This window comes from Mesoplodon mirus (assembly GCF_964341445.2).
Source record: "Mesoplodon mirus genome assembly, chromosome: 18".
Classification (NCBI taxonomy): Eukaryota; Metazoa; Chordata; class Mammalia; order Artiodactyla; family Ziphiidae; genus Mesoplodon; species Mesoplodon mirus.
The window spans coordinates 8537273-8561407 of record NC_138994.1 but is presented as its reverse complement, the minus strand read 5'-3'; the positions used below and the strand labels follow the sequence as shown (position 1 = coordinate 8561407).

At 38.1% G+C, this 24135-nt stretch overlaps 1 protein-coding gene across 1 annotated transcript in view; it reads left to right on the top strand.

The window, feature by feature from the left end:
* NSF (N-ethylmaleimide sensitive factor, vesicle fusing ATPase) overlaps positions 1 to 24135 on the top strand; it is a 160973-nt gene that overhangs the window by 38423 nt on the left and 98415 nt on the right. Inside the window, exons 5-8 of the mRNA XM_082603461.1 lie at positions 6817 to 6983; positions 9717 to 9824; positions 11607 to 11682; positions 14819 to 14974. Of these exons, the coding sequence (XP_082459587.1) occupies positions 6817 to 6983; positions 9717 to 9824; positions 11607 to 11682; positions 14819 to 14974 (507 nt within the window). The remainder of the gene's footprint in view (positions 1 to 6816; positions 6984 to 9716; positions 9825 to 11606; positions 11683 to 14818; positions 14975 to 24135) is intronic.

Genomic DNA, 24135 nt, shown 5'->3' with positions numbered 1-24135 from the left:
TATGGGTGGGACTGGGTTCCCTCCCTGTTGGTTGTTTGGCCTGAGGCGACCCAAGACTGGAACCTACCCGGGCTCTTTGGTGGGGCTAATGGTGGACTCTGGGAGGGCTCACGCCAAGGAGTACTTCCCAGAACTTCTGCTGCCAGTGTCCTTGTCCTCACGGTGAGCCACAGCTGCCCCCTGCCTCTGCAGGAGACCCTCCAACACTAGCAGTAGGTCTGGTTCTTTCTCCTATGGGGTCACTGCTCCTTCCACCTGGGTCCTGAGGTGCACACTAGTTTGTGTGTGCCCTCCAAGAGTGGAGTCTCTGTTTCCCCTAGTCCTGCGGAAGTCCTGCAATCAAATCCCACTAGCCTTCAAAGTCTGGTTCTCTAGGAATTCCTCTCCTGTTGCCAAACCCCCAGGTTGTGAAGCCTGTTGTGTGGCTCAGAACCTTCACTCCAGTGGCTGGACTTCTGGGGTATAAGTGTTCTCCAGTTTGTGAGTCACCCACCCAGCAGTTATGGGATTTGATTTTATTGTGATAGCGCCCCTCCTACCGTCTCACTGTGGCTTTTCCTTTGTCTTTGCATGTGGGGTATCTTTTTTGGTGAGTTCCAGTGTCTTCCTGTCAGTGATTGTTCAGCAGTTAGTTGTGATTCCAGTGTTCTCGGAAGAGGGAGTGAGAGTATGTCCTTCTACTCCGCCATCTTGATCCAGCCTCTTTGCTATTTTTTAAAATTTATTTTGATATTTAGGAATGTTTACGTTTTTGTTTTAGTGATTACTTCTGCATTTATACCTCTCCTAGTGCCCTTAGTACTTCCTCTTTTTTTTCCTTAATTAACCTTTTCAAAAAACTGTCCTGTCTGTTCTAAATGATATCCCTTGACTCTCATCTATTACCTATACAACAGTTAATATTCTGCCTTCCCCTTTCTCCTCCCATTTTGTTAATTTCTTTTTTTTTTCAAGTTTTAAGTTTTTTTTTTTTTACTGGAAGAAGCAAATTTTTAAAAATTGAAATATAATTGACATATAACATTATATTAGTTCAGGCGTACAACATAATGATTTGATATTTTGTATACATTGCGAAATGCTCGCCACAATAAGTCTAGTTAACATGTCACCTTACATAGTTACAGCTTTTTTTTCTTGTGTTGAGAACTTGTAAGATCTACTCTTGTAGCAACATTCAAATATGCAATACAGTATCACTAATTATAGTGACCATGCTAGTTGATTTCTGTCTGCGTTAGAAGAGCATGGTATTTACATGCTGTTTTTCCATGTACGACCCCATACTTGTTTTAGCCTTAACTCTGCAACTAAATCTCTTAAATGATCATGATCAGTCCTTTTGCCAGTTTCTACTTAGTTGGATAAATTGAGTAGATCCCTCCAGGAAGTATAAATGTGTACAGTGTTTCCTAAGTTCTTGAATATTCAAACTAATTTTTTTTATACCTTTGATATCTTAAGGACAGCTTGGCTGGATATAAAATTCTTGGCTTGTTTTCTTCCCTTGAATTTCTTGAAAATAGTGCATCGCATTACTTTGCTTTGTATGAAACTCTTGAGAAGGCTGATGCCAGTCTAAGTTTCTTATCTTTATAAGGAATTTGATTTTTCTGCCTGGGAACGCTGAGGATTTTTCTGTCTTTAAATTCTAATATCCTTAATTAGGATATTTCTTGGAATTGGTCATTTTGGGTCAACAACCGAGGTATACAATGCTTTATTTCAGTATGTAGATTTAAGTTTTCTCTATTTTCCAGAAAATTTTCTTAGATTATGGTTTTAAGTATTAGTTCTGGCCCAATTGTTTTGATTTTCTTCTCAGGAGCTCCAATTATAAATGTATTTTAGGCCTTATCGGCCTGTCTTCCGTTTCAACTACTTTCTCCCTGATCTTTGCAAATTCTTTCTTTGCCTTATTTTTACTACTACCTTGGTTGTTTTCCTGTCTTTATTCACTGCCTCTTATTAAATATTAATTTGAATCTGTTCTCCCATGGGCACTTTGTAATTTATTATTCACTTCTGAGTAGTTTGTCGTTTTCCTCAATTTCTTTCCTGTGTTTGATAAACTGTCATTGCATTTCTTTTATTTGTCTATTTCTGGTCTTAGTTTTCAATCTTCTGGTTTTAGGTGTTTTGTTGTATGTCTGAATACTTGTTTGAGGATACTTAATTTAGTTTAAAATGTTACATATATTTTCTATTTCATCGTTGATCTTTTTAGGGAAGATGCTTCATCAGCTGAAATGCTGCAATATTTTGTTATTTGTTATATTTTCTTTACAGTAACTTTGTGGAGTTACTTTTTTCTGTTTCACATGATTTGTAGACAAAATTATTAGTGCAAGAGCATTCTTTTCTGTTAGTGTAGAGAAGTGCAGTTTCTTTCATAAGGAGTAATGGTGAGGTGGAGGGGGAGGTACCGAGGTCGGTTGGCATAGCTTATTTCTCTTTGGTTCCTGCATGATCCTTCATTTTCCTCTCTTACTGCCTTCTTCCCTTCATTGCCACGTCTCAGAGGGCACCATCCCTTCTCTATTTACCTGATTCTTTCCAGGGATTCTTTGATGCGGCCACTACCAGTCCTACTTACTTTCAGGTCCTTTCCCTGTACCTGGAGTCATGGACTACCAAGTCCTAAACCTGTGTGTAGTGTGTTGGTTTTGGTGTTGGACTTTCTCTTTCGAGGGGTGATTTTGTCTATATTTTCTCTATGTAGTACTCTCCCTTCTCCTTTTTTTCCACAATGGGAGCTCTGTCTAATTTTGTGACATATTTCTTTACTTTTAAGTAATTTGAGTTTCATGGTATTCTCTGTCTCCAAGTAATGCTGAAGGTATGGGCGTATGTAGCATTATTTATTCTCCTTTTTGTGTCCACGGGGTTTTAGGAAGATGTGTGGGAATGTTCAGATTCACATTCAGATCCTCTAGAGCCAATGCTTTTGAAGATATTCAAAGATATATTAACTTGAAACTGGTTGAAAGAAAACAAATACTTAAAGCAGTTGCTTGGAACACATTACGAGGTTAGTCTGTCTGTAGTCGAGATGCCTGAGAAGAGAAGTTGGTAAAGTGGAAGGAGAGAATATCCTGTTCCTCATTTAAGAACATGGCAACTTATACTTTTTTTTTTTTTCTGAGTTAGAGGGAACTTAAATATTGGGATTATCTTTATTTGGCCTTTTCTTTGTGGAAGTAGGATGAGAGAGAAAATTTTTTGACTTGGGGTGAAAATGAAGGAAATTACTTTAGATATAGGTAGCTGGTAGTTGCATAATTAGTGCTTTCTAAACTTACCTCAAAGAAACACCTGGGGAGTTTGTTTTTTAAAAAAGAAAGAGTCCGGGCTTCCCTGGTGGCGCAGTGGTTGAGAGTCCGCCTGCCGATGCAGGGAACGCGGGTTCGTGCCCCGTCCGGGAAGATCCCACATGCTGCGGAGTGTCTGGGCCCGTGAGCCATGGCCGCTGGGCCCGCGCGTCCGGAGCCTGTGCGCCGCAACGGGAGAGGCCACAACAGTGAGAGGCCCGCGTACCGCAAAAAAAAAAAAAAGAGAAAGAGTCCCAGGCCCCTCCCTTGGGAAGTCTGATTCATGAATCTGTGTTTTTAACAATCACCCTTAAGTAGCTCTTATCAGCCACATTTTTGGAAACACTGACATAAGTGATTCCCTTAACTGTCACTGCCTCACCTGAAGCATAGTGTGAAGCTGAGACAGTGGAGGAGTTTGGCGCCAAAGGGAAGTAGGTCAGTGCCTGAAGCCAGGGTTCCCTATTTGTGGACAGTGGCAGAAATAAAAATGAACACTTGTTAAATCTAATGAGAAAATGGGTGTGTACGTAGCTTAGGTTTCTAATTTCCTTAAACTTACTTTTCTAAATATAGGGTGAAGTGTGTGTAAATTTAACTTTTAATGCAGATAAATTCTGTTGTGAAGATGTGAAAATTCAAGATGAAATGAGAAATGTGTTTTGTGGCCTGAATTGTGTTTAAAGCATTCTCCTCCTACCAGAAATGCTTATCTTGAATGTAAAGTCAGTTCTTTAAAAGGCAACTCAAACAGACCTAATGGGAAAAATTATAAAACTATTATAAAACTAAGTGTTCAGGTGGGACTAAGGTGGAGTAAGCATGAGGCAAGGAAGGATTTGGGGCCCTGAGTGATGTCATGATGTAGCATAAAGATAGAAAGCTGGTTCAGTGTAAGTAGAGATGTAGGTAAGGAAAGGGTAGGAAGTTTGGTATGAAGGGGAGAGCTAATTCAAAGATTCTGAACAGGAGTTCTGTCTGCAAGGAGCCATTTTTTAGTCAAGTCAATGATTTTAGTCCTCAGACTAAATCTTCTTAGAAGAATCATTTAGTCTTCTTTCCACTTGGAAATGCCGTATTTTAAGCACTGCAGACTGATGTTCAATTAACACATGTTTTTGCCCATTACCTGTCTTTGTAACGTCTGTTTATTCACAGCATTGGCTATAATTCTTTTGTTTATAAAAATATTTTGTATTAGTCTGACATTAAAATGCTCTTAATCATAAAATAAGAGAACATTCTCAACCTTCTGGCCCTTTGCTTCTGGTTGAAACCTTCAGGGCATCTGTCCCTTTGGGGCTGGTGATGGTGCTGGCCATGGTGCTGCCTATGAAACTGTCCATGGTACTGTTCTAGCATTTGAAATGATAACAGCTTGGTCTTTTCTGTTTAGGAACATTGACCTTAAATTAAAATGCATTTGAAAACTATAGTCAGTGATGATGATATTTTAATATACTTATTCAAAGTTCTTGATATAAGGATGATGCACACATGTATATATACACATGTATAAATGCATATATGTATATATATGCATACATATATATGCATTATGACATTATGGAATTGTTTTGGAGTCTTTAATGCACAAAATGGTATTATATTGTGCACATCTTTCTGAAGTGTACTTTTTTCACTCAATATTATATTTTAATGGACCATCTGTCTTTATTAAATATACATCAAGTTTTAATTTTAATTGCTATACATTATTCCACATCATGAATATGCCACATTTTATTAATCATTTCCCTACTGATCAGCATTTTTTAAGTGTTTGACTATTAGAAATAATGCTGCAATGAACCTCCCTATAAATCTCTTTTTAGGCAAATGTTCAAGAGTCTTTCTGGCACAGACACCCGGAAATGGAATTGCTGAATCAACTTATTCCTTTTCACATTAATATTTCACCCCATAAATATTTTCATTATTTGGGAAACAACTAAGCTCTCTTGCTTATGAAAGTTACTCAGAATGTAACCTGTACTTTCTAGGAAATGTTAAAGAACAAAACACCCAGAAGTGGAGGTCAGAGAGTATTCTGAAACTTTCAGCTGAGATTTGAACTTATTCTTCAATCTTCAGTGAATTTCCCAACCCTCACCCTGGCTTTCTTTGTTATTTTGCATTTGAAATGTTTATCTTTAAAATATGTGTGTCCTCTTTATTATGGCAAACCAAAATATAAAAATATGATTACTCAAGCAATTTCATTCAGAGGATTTATAGAAAATCCTTGTGCATTCTTCAAGTGGCTAGACTATAAGAGATAAGTTTAGAACAGAAATTGAGTATGAAAGGACCATAAAGATTTATCTAGGCAGTCTTATTTTACCGACAAATCAAGGCACAGAGAGTCTTCTAGTTACTAACAGACTCTATTGAAGCACACAGACTCCAAAGTCCCTTTGTCTTGCCTCCTTTGTTATTAGCACGGAGACGATAGGTATTTTGCTGCTGTTGTTTCATTTAAACAGTTCATGAATATATTAAGCATCCTACAGACACTGTTGGGTGCTGTTAATACAAAGAAGAGCTAAAAACCTGGCCTTTGTCCTGTTATACATGTAGAACTTACTGTAGTTCCCTGCATATCATAGGTGCTCAGTAAATATTTCTGTAGTATTAAAAAAAGAAATGTCACACTCTGTGTTGCTCTGGAGGAAATCCCTCTATTAAACATTTTTTTTTTCTCAAGGTTTTTTTTTTTTGTGTGTGTGTTTCCTACATTCTAATTTGTTAGGGCAAAAGAGCCCACACACCTCTCACCTGAGCTCTTTCTTGCGTCAAACAAAAATGTTGTTTGGAAACAGTATGTTATGCCAACTCCACTGGGACTTCCCACTGTCATTTTGTCCTCTGTTTAATGAGAAGGAGGAAGATGCAGAGGCTGTGTAGGGAGGGCTGTGATTTCCTTAGAAGAGTCGGTTGAGGGGTAGAAGTATAGGAGAGTGCTGTTCAGTATGTTCTTTTTTTTTTTTTTTTTTTTTTTAAATAAATTTATTTATTTATTTATTGGCTGTGTTGGGTCTACGTTTCTGTGCTAGGGCTTTCTCTAGTTGCGGCGAGCGGGGGCCACTCTTCATCACGGTGCGTGGGCCTCTCACTGTCGTGGCCTCTGTTGTTGCGGAGCACAGGCTCCAGACGCGCAGGCTTATTAGTTGTGGCTCACAGGCCCAGTTGCTCCGCGGCACGCGGGATCCTCCCAGACCAGGGCTCGAACCCGTGTCCTCTGCATTGGCAGGCAGGTTCTCAACCACTGCGCCACCTCGGGAAGCCCAGTATGTTCTTATTAAGTCAGAGGGAAGAACATCTCTAGTGGTTATTATTATTTTTAAAAATCTGTGCCTATGTGTCCCTCCAATGAAGGCCATGTAAAATCCCCTTTTGGTCAAGTTCTGTTATAATTCATTTATATGAAACTTTTAGTTACTTTCGAAGCACAGCAAGTATTTGGTGTCTCTGTGATTTAAAAAATGCTTCTTTTTTTCTCTAGTGTTCTTGTATACATTTGACAAAGCCAAACAATGTATTGGCACAATGACCATCGAGATTGATTTCCTGCAGAAAAAAAGTATCGACTCTAACCCTTATGATACTGACAAGATGGCCGCAGAATTTATTCAGCAGTTCAACAACCAGGCGTTCTCAGTGGGACAACAGGTCGTTTTAAATTTTCTTTCATTTCTAGACATCTGATCTCTGCAGTTGTGGAAAATTAATTCTGTTTTTCAAAAACTGAGAGGAGCTTTGCATGTGAACAGCTATATCTAAGATGAGTGATAAAAAGTGAGGGAAATATGTTTGCTGAACTTCTAGCAGTCTGTTCAGAAAAATTCTAAAGTAGCTTTTAGGTTACAGTGTCATATATAATTACAGCAGCTTTTCTTTCTGTAAATTGGAAATACTATAGACATACATGTCTCAAATTTCTTCTTATTGTGGGACATTTGTCTCTGGATGTCTTTCTCTTTTACTGATATATTTCTGTAGAAAAGTAATTCTTAACTTTTTTGGGTATGAACTTCTTTGAGAATCTTAAGAAAATTGTGTGTGTGTGTGTGTGTGTGTGTGTGTGTATGTATATGTGTATATATATATATATTTAGTGTTTTTCATGGAGCTTTTGAAACCCAGATTTTCTTTTCTTGAAAATGATATTTACATTGCTCCCTTTTTTTGGACTTCAGTTAATATCATATTGTTTAACCTCCTAGGAAGAAATTCTGTTCTTTTAAAATTTTAGTTAAATGTATGAGTTCATAAATTGCTGTTTGGACACATAAATCATTGCTCTTTTGACCTCACCATTACATTTGTCTCGTTCTCTATGACTTTTCTTAATCATTCCTAATTCCTTCCTCCTCCCATAGCTCCATAGCAGCTGTTCTCAAACTGTGGTTCAGAGACCTGTGGGGGTCCCTGAGGCCCTTTCAAGGGGTTTGCGAAGTCAAAACTATTTTCATAATAATATCAAGACATTATGTGCCCTTTTCCTCTTATTCTCTCACAAGTCTGCAGTGGAGTCTTGTAGACTGTGTGATGGGTATAGCATAGCACACTGACTGCTGAAGCAGACACGAGCGTCCAGCAGTCTTCCATTAAGCAAGAAATTAAAGAGATTTGCGAAAATGTCACAGTGCCACTCTTCCCATTTATATTTTTTTATTTTGGAAAATGGAGGGATTTTTTAAAGAAATTAAAAATGTTATTAACACATAATGTACTTAATTGTTTTTTGAAAAGTAAGTTTCTTGTTCTAATACAGTGACTATCAAGAGATATAATCCATATAAACAAAATTTTGGGGGTCCTCAAAAATGTTTAGGCTTATATATAAAGGGATCCTGAGACCAAAAAGTTTGAGAATCCCAGCTTCTAGAATTCTGATCTGTAATGAGTTACAGAGACCGTCTCTGCGTCTCTCACGTGGGAAGGTCTGTAAGATGGGGAATGAGAGAAGTGGTAGAAGGAGAGACCTGTGGGAGTGAGTGGAGTGTCATTACCTGGAGAAATGCGACTCTTGAGGATTTGGATAACCATACATCATAATATCCAACTTTCACAAGTGTGAACTCAATTCCTGGTAGACAGGAAAAGGATGTAGAGCATTTATCATTTTTTTTAAAAGTACTAGAATTGGAATGAACCTCAGAGGTTATCTTGTCTAACCTCATTTTGCAAATGAGGCATTTTATTTAGGTCCAGCGAGGGTCCATGACCTTCTCAGCCAGGGGAGTAGCTGAGACAAGAACCTATTAGTCAGTTGATCAATTAATTAATTAAGTGCTTATTGAACACCTAGTATGTGTTCCATGCATACTATTTCAGTATCCCTGTGGATCTGCAGTGAACAAAATAAACAGAATTCCTACCCTCATAGAGCTTACTTTCTAGTTGGGAAAGACAGAAAATAAGAAATGCCACGCACTGTTTAGTACTTTGATGTCAGTAAAATGGGATGATGCACTAGAGAGCCACTGGGCTGCTACTTTGGATTAGATGGATTGAGGAGGCTCCTCCCCAGGATGGCAGAGATTAGCTGATAATTAGTTGACTTACCTGTCCATTGCTTTGGGGGCTTTACCATAGTCCTTCTGGATTCCTACACTTTCTGACTGATAGTTGTGCTCAAATTGCCTGACTAAACTTCATTGTTTTTGCCTTCTCCTTTTGTATTTTAATAGAAAATGCTTTGGTATTTGTAATAATTTGTAATAATTTAAAACCCAGTAACATGCAGATGTCTATAAACCCATGAAACAAAATCCTCCATAATACAGAGAAGAAGTAAATATCTTACTTCAAATCATTTTTCTTAGTATTTATTCTCATTCGTAGTAATTAGTAGTGGCAGGATTGACAGTCAGCTTGGGTTATTATATTTCTGTTATACCCCGGTACCTAGAAGAGGGCCTAGCTTGTAGAAGGTACTCAATAAATATTTGGTGAATGAATGACCATTCAGAAGCTGTCTCTGCACTCGAATGGCAGGCACTTTGTATTGGTTGTAGAAAAGCATTATTTTAGAGTCACACACCCAGGCTTGCATCCTGGCACTGTCGTTTACTGTGACTCTAGGTCCCATTGTTTAGCCCCTCTCTGGATCTCAGCTTCCTTCCTAGTAAAACTGAGGAACAGTATCTGTTTGCAAGAGACTTTGTGAGTATTAGTTATAGAGCCTCCTGTAATGTTTGTTTGGCACACAGCAGATACTCAATAAATGTTAGTTGGTTATGGTAACCAGTGGTTACCTCTCATTGGTTATGTGGGTAGTTTGCTCGTGGTGATATACAAGAGAAAGCTGCTTGCCTGCATTTGGAAAACATTGATGATGATGTGAGAATCAAGCCATTGAATCATGAAGTGATTTTTCTCCCCTTCTTTTCTACATAGCTTGTGTTTAGCTTCAATGAAAAGCTTTTTGGCTTACTGGTAAAAGACATTGAAGCCATGGATCCTAGCATCCTGAAGGGAGAGCCTGCGACAGGTAAAAGACAAAAGGTATGTTTTATTTTTAGTAATCTTTATGATGTGCATTATGCAAATTAATATACTTTTCCTAGCCATTTTCTCCCTCAGTGATTTCTTTGATATTATGTGCTCTTTCTTTTAAGATAGTAGGGGAAAAAACTGCTTTTCTAGCCAACATATTTATTAAAATATAGTGTAAAATATACTTATTTGCAGATCTAATAATAATTTGAAATTTGTATATATACTTGTAATTCTGGTTGAATGCAAGTGATATTTATTGTAAATAAATAATAAGACAGGTGTTATCAAAAATATATGTGTTGACAAAAATAAGCTCAAAATGGATTAAAGACCTAAATGTAAGTCCAGACACTATAAAACTCTTAGAGGAAAACATAGGCAGAACACTCTGACATAAATCACAGCAAGATCCTTTTTGACCCACCTCCTAGAGAAATGGAAATAAAGACAAAAATAAACACATGGGACCTAATGAAACTTAAAAGCTTTTGCACAGCAAAGGAAACCATAAACAAGACCAAAAGACAACCCTCAGAATGGGAGAAAATATTTGCAAATGAATCAGCGGACAAAGGATTAATCTCCAAAATTTATAAGCAGCTCATGCAGCTCAATAACAAAAAAACAAACAACCCAATCCAAAAATGGGCAGAAGACCTAAACAGACATTTCTCCACAGAAGATATACACAGACTGCCAACAAACACATGAAAGGATGCTCAACATCTTTACTCATTAGAGAAATGCAAATCAAAACTACAATGAGACATCATCTCACACCAGTCAGAATGGCCATCATCAAAAAATCTAGAAACAATAAATGCTGGAGAGGGTGTGGAAAAAAGGGAACACTCTTGCACTGCTGGTGGGAATGTGAATTGGTACAGCCACTATGGAGAACGGTATGGAGGTTCCTTAAAAAACTACAAATAGAACTACCATATGACCCAGCAATCCCACTACTGGGCATATACCCTGAGAAAACCATAATTCAAAAAGAGTCATGTACCAAAATGTTCATAGCAGCCCTATTTACAATAGCCCGGAGATGGAAACAACCTAAGTGTCCATCATCGGATGAATGGGTAAAGAAGATGTGGCACATATATACAATGGAATATTACTCAGCCATAAAAAGAAATGAAATTGAGCTATTTGTAATGAGGTGGATGGACCTAGAGTCTGTCTTACAGAGTGAAGTAAGTCAGAAAGAGAAAGACAAATACTGTATGCTGACACATATATATGGAATTTAAGAAAAAAAATGTCATGAAGAACATAGGGGTAAGACAGGAATAAAGACACAGACCTACTAGAGAATGGACTTGAGGATATGGGGAGGGGGAAGGGTAAGCTGTGACAAAGTGAAAGAGCGGCATGGACATATAATCACTACCAAACGTAAGGTAGATAGCTAGTGGGAAGCAGCCGCATAGCACAGGGAGATCAGCTCGGTGCTTTGTGACCACCTGGAGGGGTGGGATAGGGAGGGTGGGAGGGAGACGCAAAAGGGAGGGGATACGGGAACATATGTATATGTATAACTGATTAAATTTGTTATAAAGCAAAAAATAAAAAATATATATATATGTGTTGAAATATAATAGGAATAATAGAAGATAGGAATAATAGAAGATAGTTATGACAGACGTAAATGTAACTTAGCTGATAGTTTGGAAGATTTACTTTGCTCAGAGAGACCTCATTTTCCGTTTGTTTTCTGCCTTGCTTTGAGAAGTCCAGAAGTCTGCTATTAGACTAACTACTAATTACTGTCTTTCTGTACAGATTGAAGTAGGACTGGTTGTTGGAAACAGTCAAGTTGCATTTGAAAAAGCAGAAAATTCATCACTCAATCTTATTGGTAAGATTTACAGTTTTTAGAAGATTCTGAGTAAAGTGTAAAGTAGGACTATCTCTGTTATAACATGTGACTCAACTACAGCGATTTTTGAGCGGGGAAGGAGAATAGGGACACCTCCCTTGAGAAAGCTTATCACAAAATCATGGAGTGTTTCATATCTGTCAAATGTGATGATGTAGAAAAGAATTTAAAACCTTCACTAGGTCAGTGTTGTCCAATACAAATATAATGTGAGCCATGTATGTCATTTTTAATTTCCCAGTAACTACATTAAAAATAAGGTAAGGGCTTCCCTGGTGGCGCAGTGGTTGAGAGTCCGCCTGCCGATGCAGGGGACACGGGTTCGTGCCCCGGTCCGGGAAGATCCCATGTGCCGCGGAGCGGCTGGGCCAGTGAGCCATGGCCGCTGAGCCTGCGCGTCCGGAGCGTGTGCTCTGCAACGGGAGAGGTCAAAACAGTGAGAGGCCCGCGTACTGCAAAAAAATAAAATAAAATAAAAAATAAGGGAAAAGATACAGATAAAATTAAATTTTAAACTTTTAATATTGAGATAAGTTCAGGCTTACAGAGGTTTCATAAAAAATAGTTCAGAAAGTTCCTGTATACCCTTCACCAGCTTCTTCTGATGTTAGATCTTTTTATTTTATTTTATTTTATCTTATTTATTTATTTTTGGCTGCGTTGGGTCTTCGTTGCTGCACACAGGCTTTCTCTAGTTGCGGCGAGCGGGGGCTACTCTTCATTGCAGTGAGCGGGCTTCTCATTGCGGTGGCTTCTCTCGTTGTGGAGCGCGGGCTCTAGGCGCGTGGGCTTCGGTAGTTGCAGCACGTGGGCTCAGTAGTTGTGGCTCACGGACTCTAGAGCGCAGGCTCAGTAGTTGTGGCACATGGACTTAGCTGCTCTGGGGCATGTGGGATCTTCCCGGACCAGAGATCGAACCCGTGTCCCCTGCATTGGCAGGCGGATTCTCAACCACTGTGCCACCAGGGAAGCCCCTGATGTTAGATCTTAAATAACCATAGTACAGCTACCGAAACTAAATTCACGTGGTTCCACTGCTACTAACTAAACTACAGACTTTATTTGGATTTCACCAGTTTTTTCATTATGTCCTTTTTCTGTTCCAGGATCTAACTTGGGATTCCACATTGCGTTTAGTGGGTTAGTTTCCATAGTCTTCTCCAGTCTCTGGCAGCTCCTCAGACTTCCGTGGCCTTTCACGACCTTGAGAGCTGGTCACTTATTTTGTAGGATGTCCCTCAGCTGGTTGTGTGTAAGGTGATACTAGCATCACATCCATTACTGATTGAGTTAAATGATGAACGTGCAGGTAAAGGGCGTCTGTCCAACAGGTTCATAGTTCAGTCCTGCTCTGGTACGTTAGCCCGACTGTTATGATACTAAACTAATGCAGATTGATCCCTAAAAACAGTAGCTCACCAGAACAATGATGCCGTTAATTGTATAGGAATTCTTATTTTTGGTTGACTTAACTATGTCATGTCTAACCCAGTACAAGGTAGATGATTTTCGATGGTTGCACACCATTATATCCAAAGTCATTGAACTTCGAATATGTGGCCTTTCTCTTGATCCATAAATTACCATTCCTCCCTTATTGTTTTTTCTTAATTATAAAATAAAATATTTAGCTCATGAGATGTGGATACTCAAAAATAACACACTCTAGGGCCTCCCTGGTGGCGCAGTGGTTGAGAGTCCGCCTGCCGATGCAGGGGATACGGGTTCGTGCCCCGGTCTGGGAGGATCCCATATGCCGCGGAGCGGCTGGGCCCGTGAGCCATGGCCGCTGGGCCTGCGCATCCGGAGCCTGTGCTCCGCAACGGGGGAGGCCACAAGAGTGAGAGGCCCGCATACCGCAAAAAAAAAAAAAAAAAAAAAAAAAAAAATAACACACTCTAAAATTTTTAAATTTGATTATATTTTCATACTGTTTTATAATTTGTTCTTTTTTGCTGAACATATTTCAAGCATCTTAATAAATACCCTTCTACAATATAATTTTTAATGACTATACATATTGTTTCATGGATGTGGGATATATCATCATCTCCTATTATTGGTCCAATACATTTCTGGAGTGATTTCTTGGTATATCATATTCTGTACACATTTTGTTAAGGTATATTATCCCAAGAGAGTCGCATGACTTTCGTACAATGTGGATATTTCTAAGTAATTCATGCAGAGGTGTGATTGATAGTGTTTTTCCCATTGGAAAGTAAAATTGTGTAGTGATTTAACATGCAGTAAAGTTGACCACAAGAGGGCAGTAGAGTGTAAGAAAAATATTTTTGATAGCTTCATAAAGGAAATGTTTGAGTCCACAAAACTCTAACCATACAAATAACATCTAGGGTAAACTTTTTCTAATGCGACCTTTTATCCCTAATTTAAAAAAACTATAATATTACTTTCTTATTTTTGTTTATAGTGGAATGTACTAAGGCACTTTTATTCTTTGTGTTTGAGATAGTTAATGTGGTTCTCTTGAGTTACTTTAGGGGGCACTATGACATTTAAGTTAGATAATTTTCATTTGCGAAAGAATTTGAAAACACGAATTTTGAAATCATGAGAGACTTTAGGATGATTTTAGAGTTTTGTGTGCAAATGAAGAAAAAGCAAAACTAAGGCATCAAACTTAGTGCATCTTTTCGGACTGAGGGGTTATATTCCCAATTATATACTTAGTCTAGATAAATATATGTATTTTAAAATCTTGCTCTAGGAGCCTTGAGGGACTGCTAGATTTCAGTTGCATTTCTGGCAACTAGTGTTTTCTTCATCAGACATGCACATGGTGTTTCTTCTAATCAACCAAGTTAGTTAACTTGGTTAGGATTAGAGGTTAATAAGACCAGGCTCCAGGGATTGACTACAGCATGAGTTTAGCTAGTCATTTTGAAAGTGTTTTACTGACCCTAAATGGGGACCAGACAAAGTAGTGAACATAGCAAAACTCATCCTTCTTAGAAGTCATCTAAGAGCATGTTGTTCATCTTTGTATAAGGGTAGCTTTTCTTTATTCGCTGAGGATACCCAGGGAGTTCTATCTTTTTACATTTAGTGATGAAGTTCTCGTCTCACATTTGATTATCTTTGTTTGACATAGGCAAAGCTAAAACCAAGGAAAATCGCCAATCTATTATCAATCCTGACTGGAACTTTGAAAAAATGGGAATAGGAGGTCTGGACAAGGAATTCTCAGATATTTTTCGACGAGCATTTGCTTCCCGGGTATTTCCTCCAGAGATTGTGGAGCAGATGGGTGAGTTTAAAAAGGAAAATTTGATAAAATCTTGTATTATTTTTTTTAAAAATGGATGTGATAAAGTCTCTTTTCAGTAATGTTTTGAAATTATTTTTCAGACCTGACAAAGTATTTTTAACTTTAAAAAAAAAGTTTAAAAAAAATCTTTGAATTAGGATTTTTAAAATTGCATTTTAATTTTATGGGGAAATCATAGAAATATTTGTGGTTGCTTGATTTTATGTATTCAAGTATGTTTTTCTATAGGACATATTTAGAAATTTCATTTTATTTATATATTTATGAATTTTTTAATAGGTCATATTTAGAGATTTCATCTGACTCTAAAGATTCACTAGAGGTCAGATTTACCCTGCCGAATAGTCATTACCGATTAGACTATGGGCATTGTTCTAATATTAGCTGTTGTTTCTTTTTATTGTACTGTTGTATTACCCAGTTGGTGCATCTTCATACCTAGTAAATGGATACTTGACATGTTTTAAATTTGTGCAAAAGGACAGATGCAGGATAGACATTGGAATTTCCATGCATTTCCAAAGAAATGCACTAGTCATTTATCACTTTTTTCTTGAAGGTTTATTTAATTTATCTGTGGGTGTGAAATGGCTTTATTTGCCCTGGTGGAAATGCTGTCATGACTGTTTTCATATCCATATCATAGGTTGGATTGGAATGTGAGCAACAGAATATATGAGAAAGGAATTTGTAACATAACAGCTTCTGGAAGACTATTAGTATTAAAAACAGTATCCAAAAAAACTGAAGGAATACAAATATATTACTCCCTTCACCTCCATCATTCTTTATCTTTAAATTGCTGCTGGGAGATAAAAGTATATTCATCATGGTGGGGATAAGAACTGCTTTCCAGGCACTAAGTGCTTGGTTCTATCAACCTCCTATTGTTGGTAGCTTTTCTGCCTGGTCGCTCACTCTGATAAATTACAGGCACAGCACACACCTGTTCACTGGCTAAAGGTCGAGTTTGGATTTGGATTAAGAGAAAATGACAGAGACCCTCATCACCTGAGTTTTATACACCTTGAAATGGCAATAGCATACTTTTTTATCTGAAAGATACAAAGGCCAAGTCCATAAAAAACAGAATTTTAATTTGGAAAATAGTTAAAAATATGGTAGTTCACTATCTTGGTAATGTGTATTTTGAGGCACAATAAATCCATAAAACTTTTAAATAAAGACATGGAAATATTGTTTAAGTATACTTGGGGTATAAGCAGAGATTAAAGGGTGATTCCAAATGCTCTAAGTTATTCTTGTGGAATATTTTTACTAGTTTTCAAGCCTGAGCCCCATATAGAAATAGTCTAATGATTGTTTCTTTGAGCATGTGTACTCTTCAGCCAACAAGTAGAAAAATTACTGCTTCTATGTTATATCTTTTAATTATAGTTTAAGTATTTTCTCACGGTTTAGAAACTTTTGAGGATTCCGTTATTCAGATACTAGTTTCCTGTTTGTGCATTATCCAAACCCTGCTCATTAGGGCCTCTGTCTGAGGTTGAGGAGATAACAGGTAAAGGAGTAAACTCATTTCAGTCAATTTGTGACTCTGCCAGCTGTTGAAGAGTTTGAAATTAAAACAGATTTGGAATTTCTGAGTGACTTTAATCTGTTTTTGCAATCCATATTGAAATTAGTTGAATTATATAGTATGCTTTTTGTTGTTGTTAATGTGCTTTTTGACCAAGGACCTTGAATTTCAGTTTTGTTGGTGAGTACTCCTACCCAGAACCTTTTTTTTTTGTAATAAATCTTTTATTTAACTGCAACATTAACCATTAACTTGTTTTAGGCAAACAAAGAATTACTATATTTTATTTATTTATTTATTTATTTATTTATTTATTTATTTATTTATAGCTGCATTGGGTCTTCGTTGCTGTGCTTGGGCTTTCTCTAGTTGCAGTGCATGGGCTTCTTATTGCATTGACTTCTCTTATTGTGGAGCACAGGCTCCAGGTGCACGGGCTTCAGTAGTTGTGGCACCTGGGCTCCGTAGTTGTGGCTCGCGGGCTCTAGAGAGCAGGCCCAGTAGTTGTGGCGCATGGGCTCAGCTGCTCTGCAGCATGTGGGATCTTCCCGGGCCAGGGCTTGAACCCGTGTCCCCTGCACTGGCAAGCAGACTCCCAACCACTGCACCACCACCAGGGAAATCCCCAGAACCTTTTTTTATGGATTTACTTTTCTAATACTTTTATACTGACTTAGTTAGGCATAAATGAATTCTTTTTTTCTTTTTTAATGTAGTAAATTTTTTTCACTTTATGGCTTTTTGCTATCCAGAAGCTTGTGTTATCAATTTGATTTAAAAGACATTAAGTCTAAAGGTACCTTGGCTTTTGAGCTGAACTGAAAGACATTTTTTTTCTTTATTCTGAATGAAGATTCTCAGTGTCCTTGTGCTACTTTTTTTATGGTAAAATGGCTGAAAAATAATTCTCTTGCTGTGCATGTGTCATTCCTTATTTTCCAATAGAGGCTTCTTTTTTTGTTTGAATTTCGGGGGAATTACATAATAGACTATTTCATTGCCTTCTAAGTGCAGTGTGATTTTAAAGTTCTCATTGGGCTTTGATAAAGGTATATAAAAGTACAGATTGCTACATTTAATTTAAAATGACATTACAGGGACTTCCCTGGTGGCGCAGTGGTTAAGAATCCGCCTGCCAATGCAGGGGACACGGGTTCAATCCCTGGTCCGGGAAGATCCCACATGCCACAGAGCAACTAAGCCCATGCGCCACAACTACTGAAGCCTGTACACCTAGAGCCCGTGCTCCACAGCAAGAGAAGCCACCGCAGTGAGAAGCCCGCGCACCACAACGAAGGGTAGGCCCCACTCGCCACAAATAGAGAAAGCCCGTGCGCAGCAACAAAGACCCAACACAGCCAAAAATAAATAAATAAATTTAAAATAAATAAATAAAATGACATTATATGTGTCCCTTTTTATATATATCCTGTGTTCTTTTACCCTGCTGGGTAGAAACAAAATTGGCTAATTTTTTCCTCATTCTCTGTTAACTAAATCGTCAACCTATATGGTTGTGAGATCTCACTGGACACTGGATATGATTGGTTAAATCAATTAAAATGGAAAAAAAATAGTGACTAGAAAAGAATAATTAACGTAGGTTATGGGACTATTTTATTTTGTTTAAGCAGAGAACATTTTTACTTTTGGCTTGAGACCAAATCATTGTTTTTACCATAGTCTAGAGTTATGTCTACTTTGTAAACAGGAATCTTAACTAAATGAATCTTTTTGCCTATATATCAAAGTTTCAAGTTCACAAAGTGATAAATTTAGAATTACCTTCTGTCATTGTGTTTATGAGACTGATAATTATAAGTAATATAGTTCTTTCCTTTTGCTTGAAAAACTTCATGTTGCTTTTGAAAACTGCAAATATACCTTAGGTAATACAGAATTTTGCCAGTGAGATACAGAGATACTAAAGGACTAACCAGAGGCACACATTTATGCAGAAAAAATAGGGATCAGATGAGGTAATACACATGAAATAAGTGTCCTAGAGTTTCCAAAATGTTAGTTTCTCTCTTGAAATGCATTCAAGTACTTCCTGTTTTTGTTGTAACATTTTTATAGAATTAAAGTCAAGGAAGGCCTTAAAAGGGAAAAGAAGAAGTCACATACAGCCAGCCCTATAGAGAATGGAAGAAAGGTCATATGTAGAAGTATGAAAAAGGATATCAGTTAGACTGATATCAGTTAGGATATCAGTTTAGACTTTTGTTGTTCTTGTTTTAATCAATGTAACTATTTAATCAGTGTAACTAACTTTTTCTTTGTCTGGAGCAGTTGGACTCACCCAAACCCACATGGGGCAGCTCTTCCTTGAAAGCACACGAAAGCATTAGCAAGGAAAACTAGACCTAAACCTTGCACTTAGCAGATACCCTCAGCAATTTAGTTAGAATAGCCTCTAACGCCTACAATGATAGCCGTTAAGTTAGGAAAGACCTTAAATCCTTTGTGGGATAATATAGAAGTACCTTTTGGGTCCCAGGATAGAAATGTGGGCATCAAAAACCAGCATCTGGAAGTATGGGTGAATAAACTCAACAGTCCTTGGGTGCACCCAGGTGTCGATGGCATATGCATGTACTGCTGTTCAGACGTTCACCACGCTTATTCCCTTGTGTGCAGTTTTGTGCAGAGTGCTCTGGATAAATAATTGATGACCTCAGTTCTCATTGTAGCTCTTTTGTTGGAAAAGATAGTTTCCACAAAGAAACTTCATTTTTTGGCATCCCTGGCAGTTACCTGTAAACTGTAAATGTCAGAGCGAAAACAACAACAACAATTTTTTTTCAAAGAACAGTGAAATAATTGTTAAAGAATTAAAGAATTGTAATATAATTTTAGGACTAGGTTCACATGTATCCAAGGAAAGGGGCCTTGGCAGAAGTTATCTGTATTAGAGCTGAAAGGAAAGGAGTGTAGAGACTTAAAGGCCTCAAGCCTTGTCCTGTCTTTGGGTGGACCTGTACCATGTAGATATTGCAGGCTGCCCAGTGGGGAGGAAAGCCACTGGTTAGAGTTTTGTATGCCCTTTCTTTGAAACTGGACACTGTTCTTTTTGGTCCCCCTTCTTGTGCCTCCCTCTCTAAGCCCATTTTCAATCTGTATTTTTAAGGTTTCTTTTGAAATTCTAGAGGAAAGCAACTCATTTCTGATATCACAAGTGAAACTGCAGTTACCCTGCAAGTAGAGCTACGGAGAAGATAAGGAGCCTTTCAGTCACATGCGGACATCTTTCACATGCTAAGAACAGTGCAAATAAAATACAGTGGAAGAAAGGGCACTGAGGTTTTGTACATGCCATATTTGGGAGAGAGGGAGTTCTTGCTAAGATTAACATAAACACTGACACTCTTAAAATGCATTTTCACACCCCCAACTCATGAGGAGAGATTGCAATTTACATGGTGGTTAAGACATCTTACTGAACTCCAGGGCTCTGTAAAAGGAACCCTAAGGCTAAAGAGCTTATCTGAAATTTGAAAAAAAAAAAAAAATGAAGCTTTCTGACATTCATCTTTTTTCCTTGTATTAGTCATAACTTGCTTTTCAGCTATATTTTAGGTTTTGAATGCCAACCTGACATCTGTTCAAGTCTGCCTGTAATTTATTAAGAAAGGAAAAGAAAGCAATTGCTCACTAGTTAGAGATGCAAAACTTACCCTTTCTGCTTTTCCACAGAGTACTTATAGATGCTACTTGAATATGAAGAATGTAATAGTTTAATAATTTACTAATTCTAACTCAGGTTGGGGAATTTATCTTTTTTTTTTTTTAATTAGAAGAAGAAAATGGCCTTATGATCATGTGATTTCCAGAATCTCTAGAGCAGGATATAGAGATAAAGCAGACACCCTAAAAATACTATGGATGCCTTTTAATAAAATGAAAAATTTAACCTTGAATTAATTTTTCCATTGGTTTTAACTTTTCAGGTTAAATTTACTTACATTTGAATAGAAATAATGTAGTTGTGCTTATATCTCAGAGTCAAATTATATGTAAATTCAGTTGGCATTTTTTATTTATAAACAGACTTTTAGAGTGACTTCTTTCTTTTGGGGAGTCAGAGCTGTCTATAGAATCACCAATGGGTTAGATTTGCTGGCAACTACAGTTGAGTTACTTATAAATCAATAATCGGGTCACTATGAAGTTGAAGTCTACGTTTTTCCCTAAATGTCCACCGGTAAGGAAATGATTAAATAAACTATGCTGCATCCTCCCATCCTCATTATGGAATAGAGTGAAGCGAATCTTAAAATGGTATAGCTCTAAATGTACAGATATGTTTTAGTAATTAAAAAAACCTGAAGTAAATGCATTACAGAAGTCCCTATGGACTCACATTAAATTGAAAAAAAATTGTTTACTTCTGTGAAAGGGAATTTAGGATGGAAATAGAGGGACATTTTTGGTCTTCTACTCTGTGTACCTCTTCTCTGAATGTTTAACTGGGATATTATATTTCTACTTGTGTAATTAAAAAACAAACGAAAAGGTACTATCACAGGCTGTTTCTGTCTTGTGGTGGCTCCCCTGACAGCACAGCAAAGGAGCAGGGGGACAGATAGGACCCACTCCTTTCATGGGGTTTCAGTGGAGGAGAAGAGGGTGAGGCCTGGATCCCGAGGGCTTTAATTGCAGCTCCTTACCGAGCATAGGCAGACGTGCCTGTCCTTTTCTACTAAAAGATAAAAACAATTTCTTGATGTGTAACAAACTACCTCCTCCAGTTACTTTTTGCATTATAGAATGGGTATAGGTAGTTTGTATTCCCTCCAAACTGTGAGAACATTTGCATCTGAGGGCTTAAGCAGCTGCTTAAGCATTAGAGAGGAAAGAGTGGGAGAAGGGAGGGAGGGAGAGCAGAGTTTCTGACGTGTGAGGAACTGTGCTTGAATTTGTTCAGTCTTCAAAACCTTTCCACTGAGGAACCTAACTCATGTGACTCCAAAAGTGAAATGGTTGGTGTTTTTTTCCATTTTATTCCCATATTTAGGTGGTGATGATAATGTTAGCTAATACCTATATAGGGCCAGCACCCTTCTAAATACTTTACATATATTAACTTATTTAATCCTCACAACAACCTTATGAGGTAGATACTATATTGTCCCCATTTTATGGAGAAGGAAACTGAGTGTCAGAAAGGTTGAGTAATTGGTCCAAGACATATAGCTAGTAAGTGGTGGAGTCACATTTGAACTCAGGCAGTCTGGCTTCAGAGTCCATGCCGTTAACTCTTTTTTTTTTTCTATTTATTTTTTTGGGTGCGCCGGGTCTTAGTTGCGGCATGTGGGATCTTCATTTCGGCATGAGGGATCTTTAGATGCGGCATGTGGGATCTAGTTCCCTGACCAGGGATCAAACCTGGGCCCCCTACATTGGGAGCCCAGAGTCTTAGCCACTGGACCGCCAGGGAAGTCCCATGCTGTTAACTCTTATATTGTTCTTTTCTCATGAAAGCCCATAACATAAAACCGTTAAAATGGGCTTTCTCAGCCCCACTTCTTGGGGACCTCTGAGGTGGTCTTTGAGGGAGCTGGAGCCAAGGGTTTTGCAACTGTGACACCACTGACATCTTGAGCCGGATAATTGTCATGGGGTGCTGGCTGTCCTTTGCATTGTAGGATGTTTAGCAGCATCACTGGCCTCTACCCACTATATGCCAAGTAACACTCCCCATCTCACCCCTAGTGGTGACAACCAGAAGTATCTCCAGACATTGTCAAACATCCCCTGGGGGCAAAATCACCCTTGGTTGAGAACCACTGATCTAGTACAGTCCCCTGACTCCTTCTCTTTACAGATGCAGAAACTGTGGCCCAAGGTCACTAAGCAAGTCACAGGCAGAACTAGGAGTAGAACTTGGTTCTCCTGGTTCAGGAACCAGGAGAAAAAGAGGAAAAGGAAATGACTCACTAAGTTTGTACAACTAGTAATTGGCAGAACTGGGTTTGGAAATCAGGGTGTCTGGTTCCAGGGTCTGCATTCTGAACTGCCTCTCCGGTTATTGAAGAGATCTAAGAATCAAGTAGTCAATAAAGCCTTGAATTTTATGTCAGAGAATATCCTATGATGAGTACATATGTTCCACGTTTGCCTTTCTTCCTGAATTAATTCTCAAGGAAATTTACAAAGCTTTCCATGTATATAAAGGTTGTGAGAACTTAGACAAAATAGGTTTGGGGGTGAAAAGGAAGGGAGGAATTATTAAAACACTGAAGATCTATAGGTCTGGCCTCACCCCCTACCAATACCTATATGCACTTATAAATGACAGCCTTCAAATTCAGAAATTATCCAGTACTTTAGTGATTTGGTAGAATTCTACATATTAAGTATATAGAGAGATAGTTAATAACGACAGAAATCTGACCTTTGCATTTAGATACCAGACAACTGTTTAAACTTCTCTGGCCTCTCCTCCTCTGCTAAAGAGCTAAACTGCCTCCTCCTCCTTCCTCTTTGTCATCCTCCCTTTCATCTCCTTCTCCTGCTCTTCTTTTTCCCCCTCCTGCTTCTCCCCCTTCCCCCCCAACCCCTCCTTCTTCCCTTTTTTCTTTTTAAGAGTAGAGGTATTTTATAAAATCTCGGATTTCTGTCAAGGCAGTGAGGGTCTTGACATAAAGATCTCTTTATCTGTTTGGGTTTTAAAATTTGAGTGGACAAACTGTCTCAATGGGGATTCCTTTTTATTTTTTTTAATTTTATTTATTTTTTATATAGCAGGTTCTTATTAGTTATCTGTTTTATACACATCCCTGTATACATGTCAATCCCAGTCTCCGAATTCATCCCACCACCACCACCCCACCCCCCGCTTTCCCCCTTGGTGTCCATATGTTTCTTCTCAACATCTGTGTCTCTATTTCTGCCCTGCAAACCAGTTCATCTGGACCATTTTTCTATGTTCCAGATATATGCATTAATATACAATATTTGTTTTTCGTTTTCTGACTTACTTTACTCTGTATGACAGTCTCTAGATCCATCCACGTCTCTACACATGACCCAATTTCGTTCCTTTTTATGGCTGACTAATATTCCATTGTATATATATACCACATAAATGTACCACATTTTCTTTATCCATTCGTCTGTCAGTGGGCATGTAGGTTGCTTCCATGACCTGGCTATTGTAAATAGTGCTGCAGTGAACATTGGGGTGCATGTGTCTTTTTGAATTATGGTTTTCTCTGGGTATATGCCCAGTAGTGGGATTGCTGGGTCATATGGTAATTCTAATTTTAGTTTTTTAAGGAACCTCCATACTACTCTCCACAGTGGCTATATCAATTTACATTCCCACCAACAGTGAAAGAGTGTTCCCTTTTCTCCACACCCTGTCCAGCATTTGTTTGTAGATTTTCTGATGATGCCCATTCTAACTGGTGTGAGGTGATACCTCACTGTAGTTTTGATTTGCATTTCTCTAATAATTAGTGATGTTGAGCAGCTTTTCATGTGCTTCTTGGCCATCTGTATGTCTTCTTTGGAGAAATGTCTATTTAGGTCTTCTGCCCATTTTTGGATTGGGTTTTTTTTTTTAATGTTGAGCTGCATGAGCTGTTTATATATT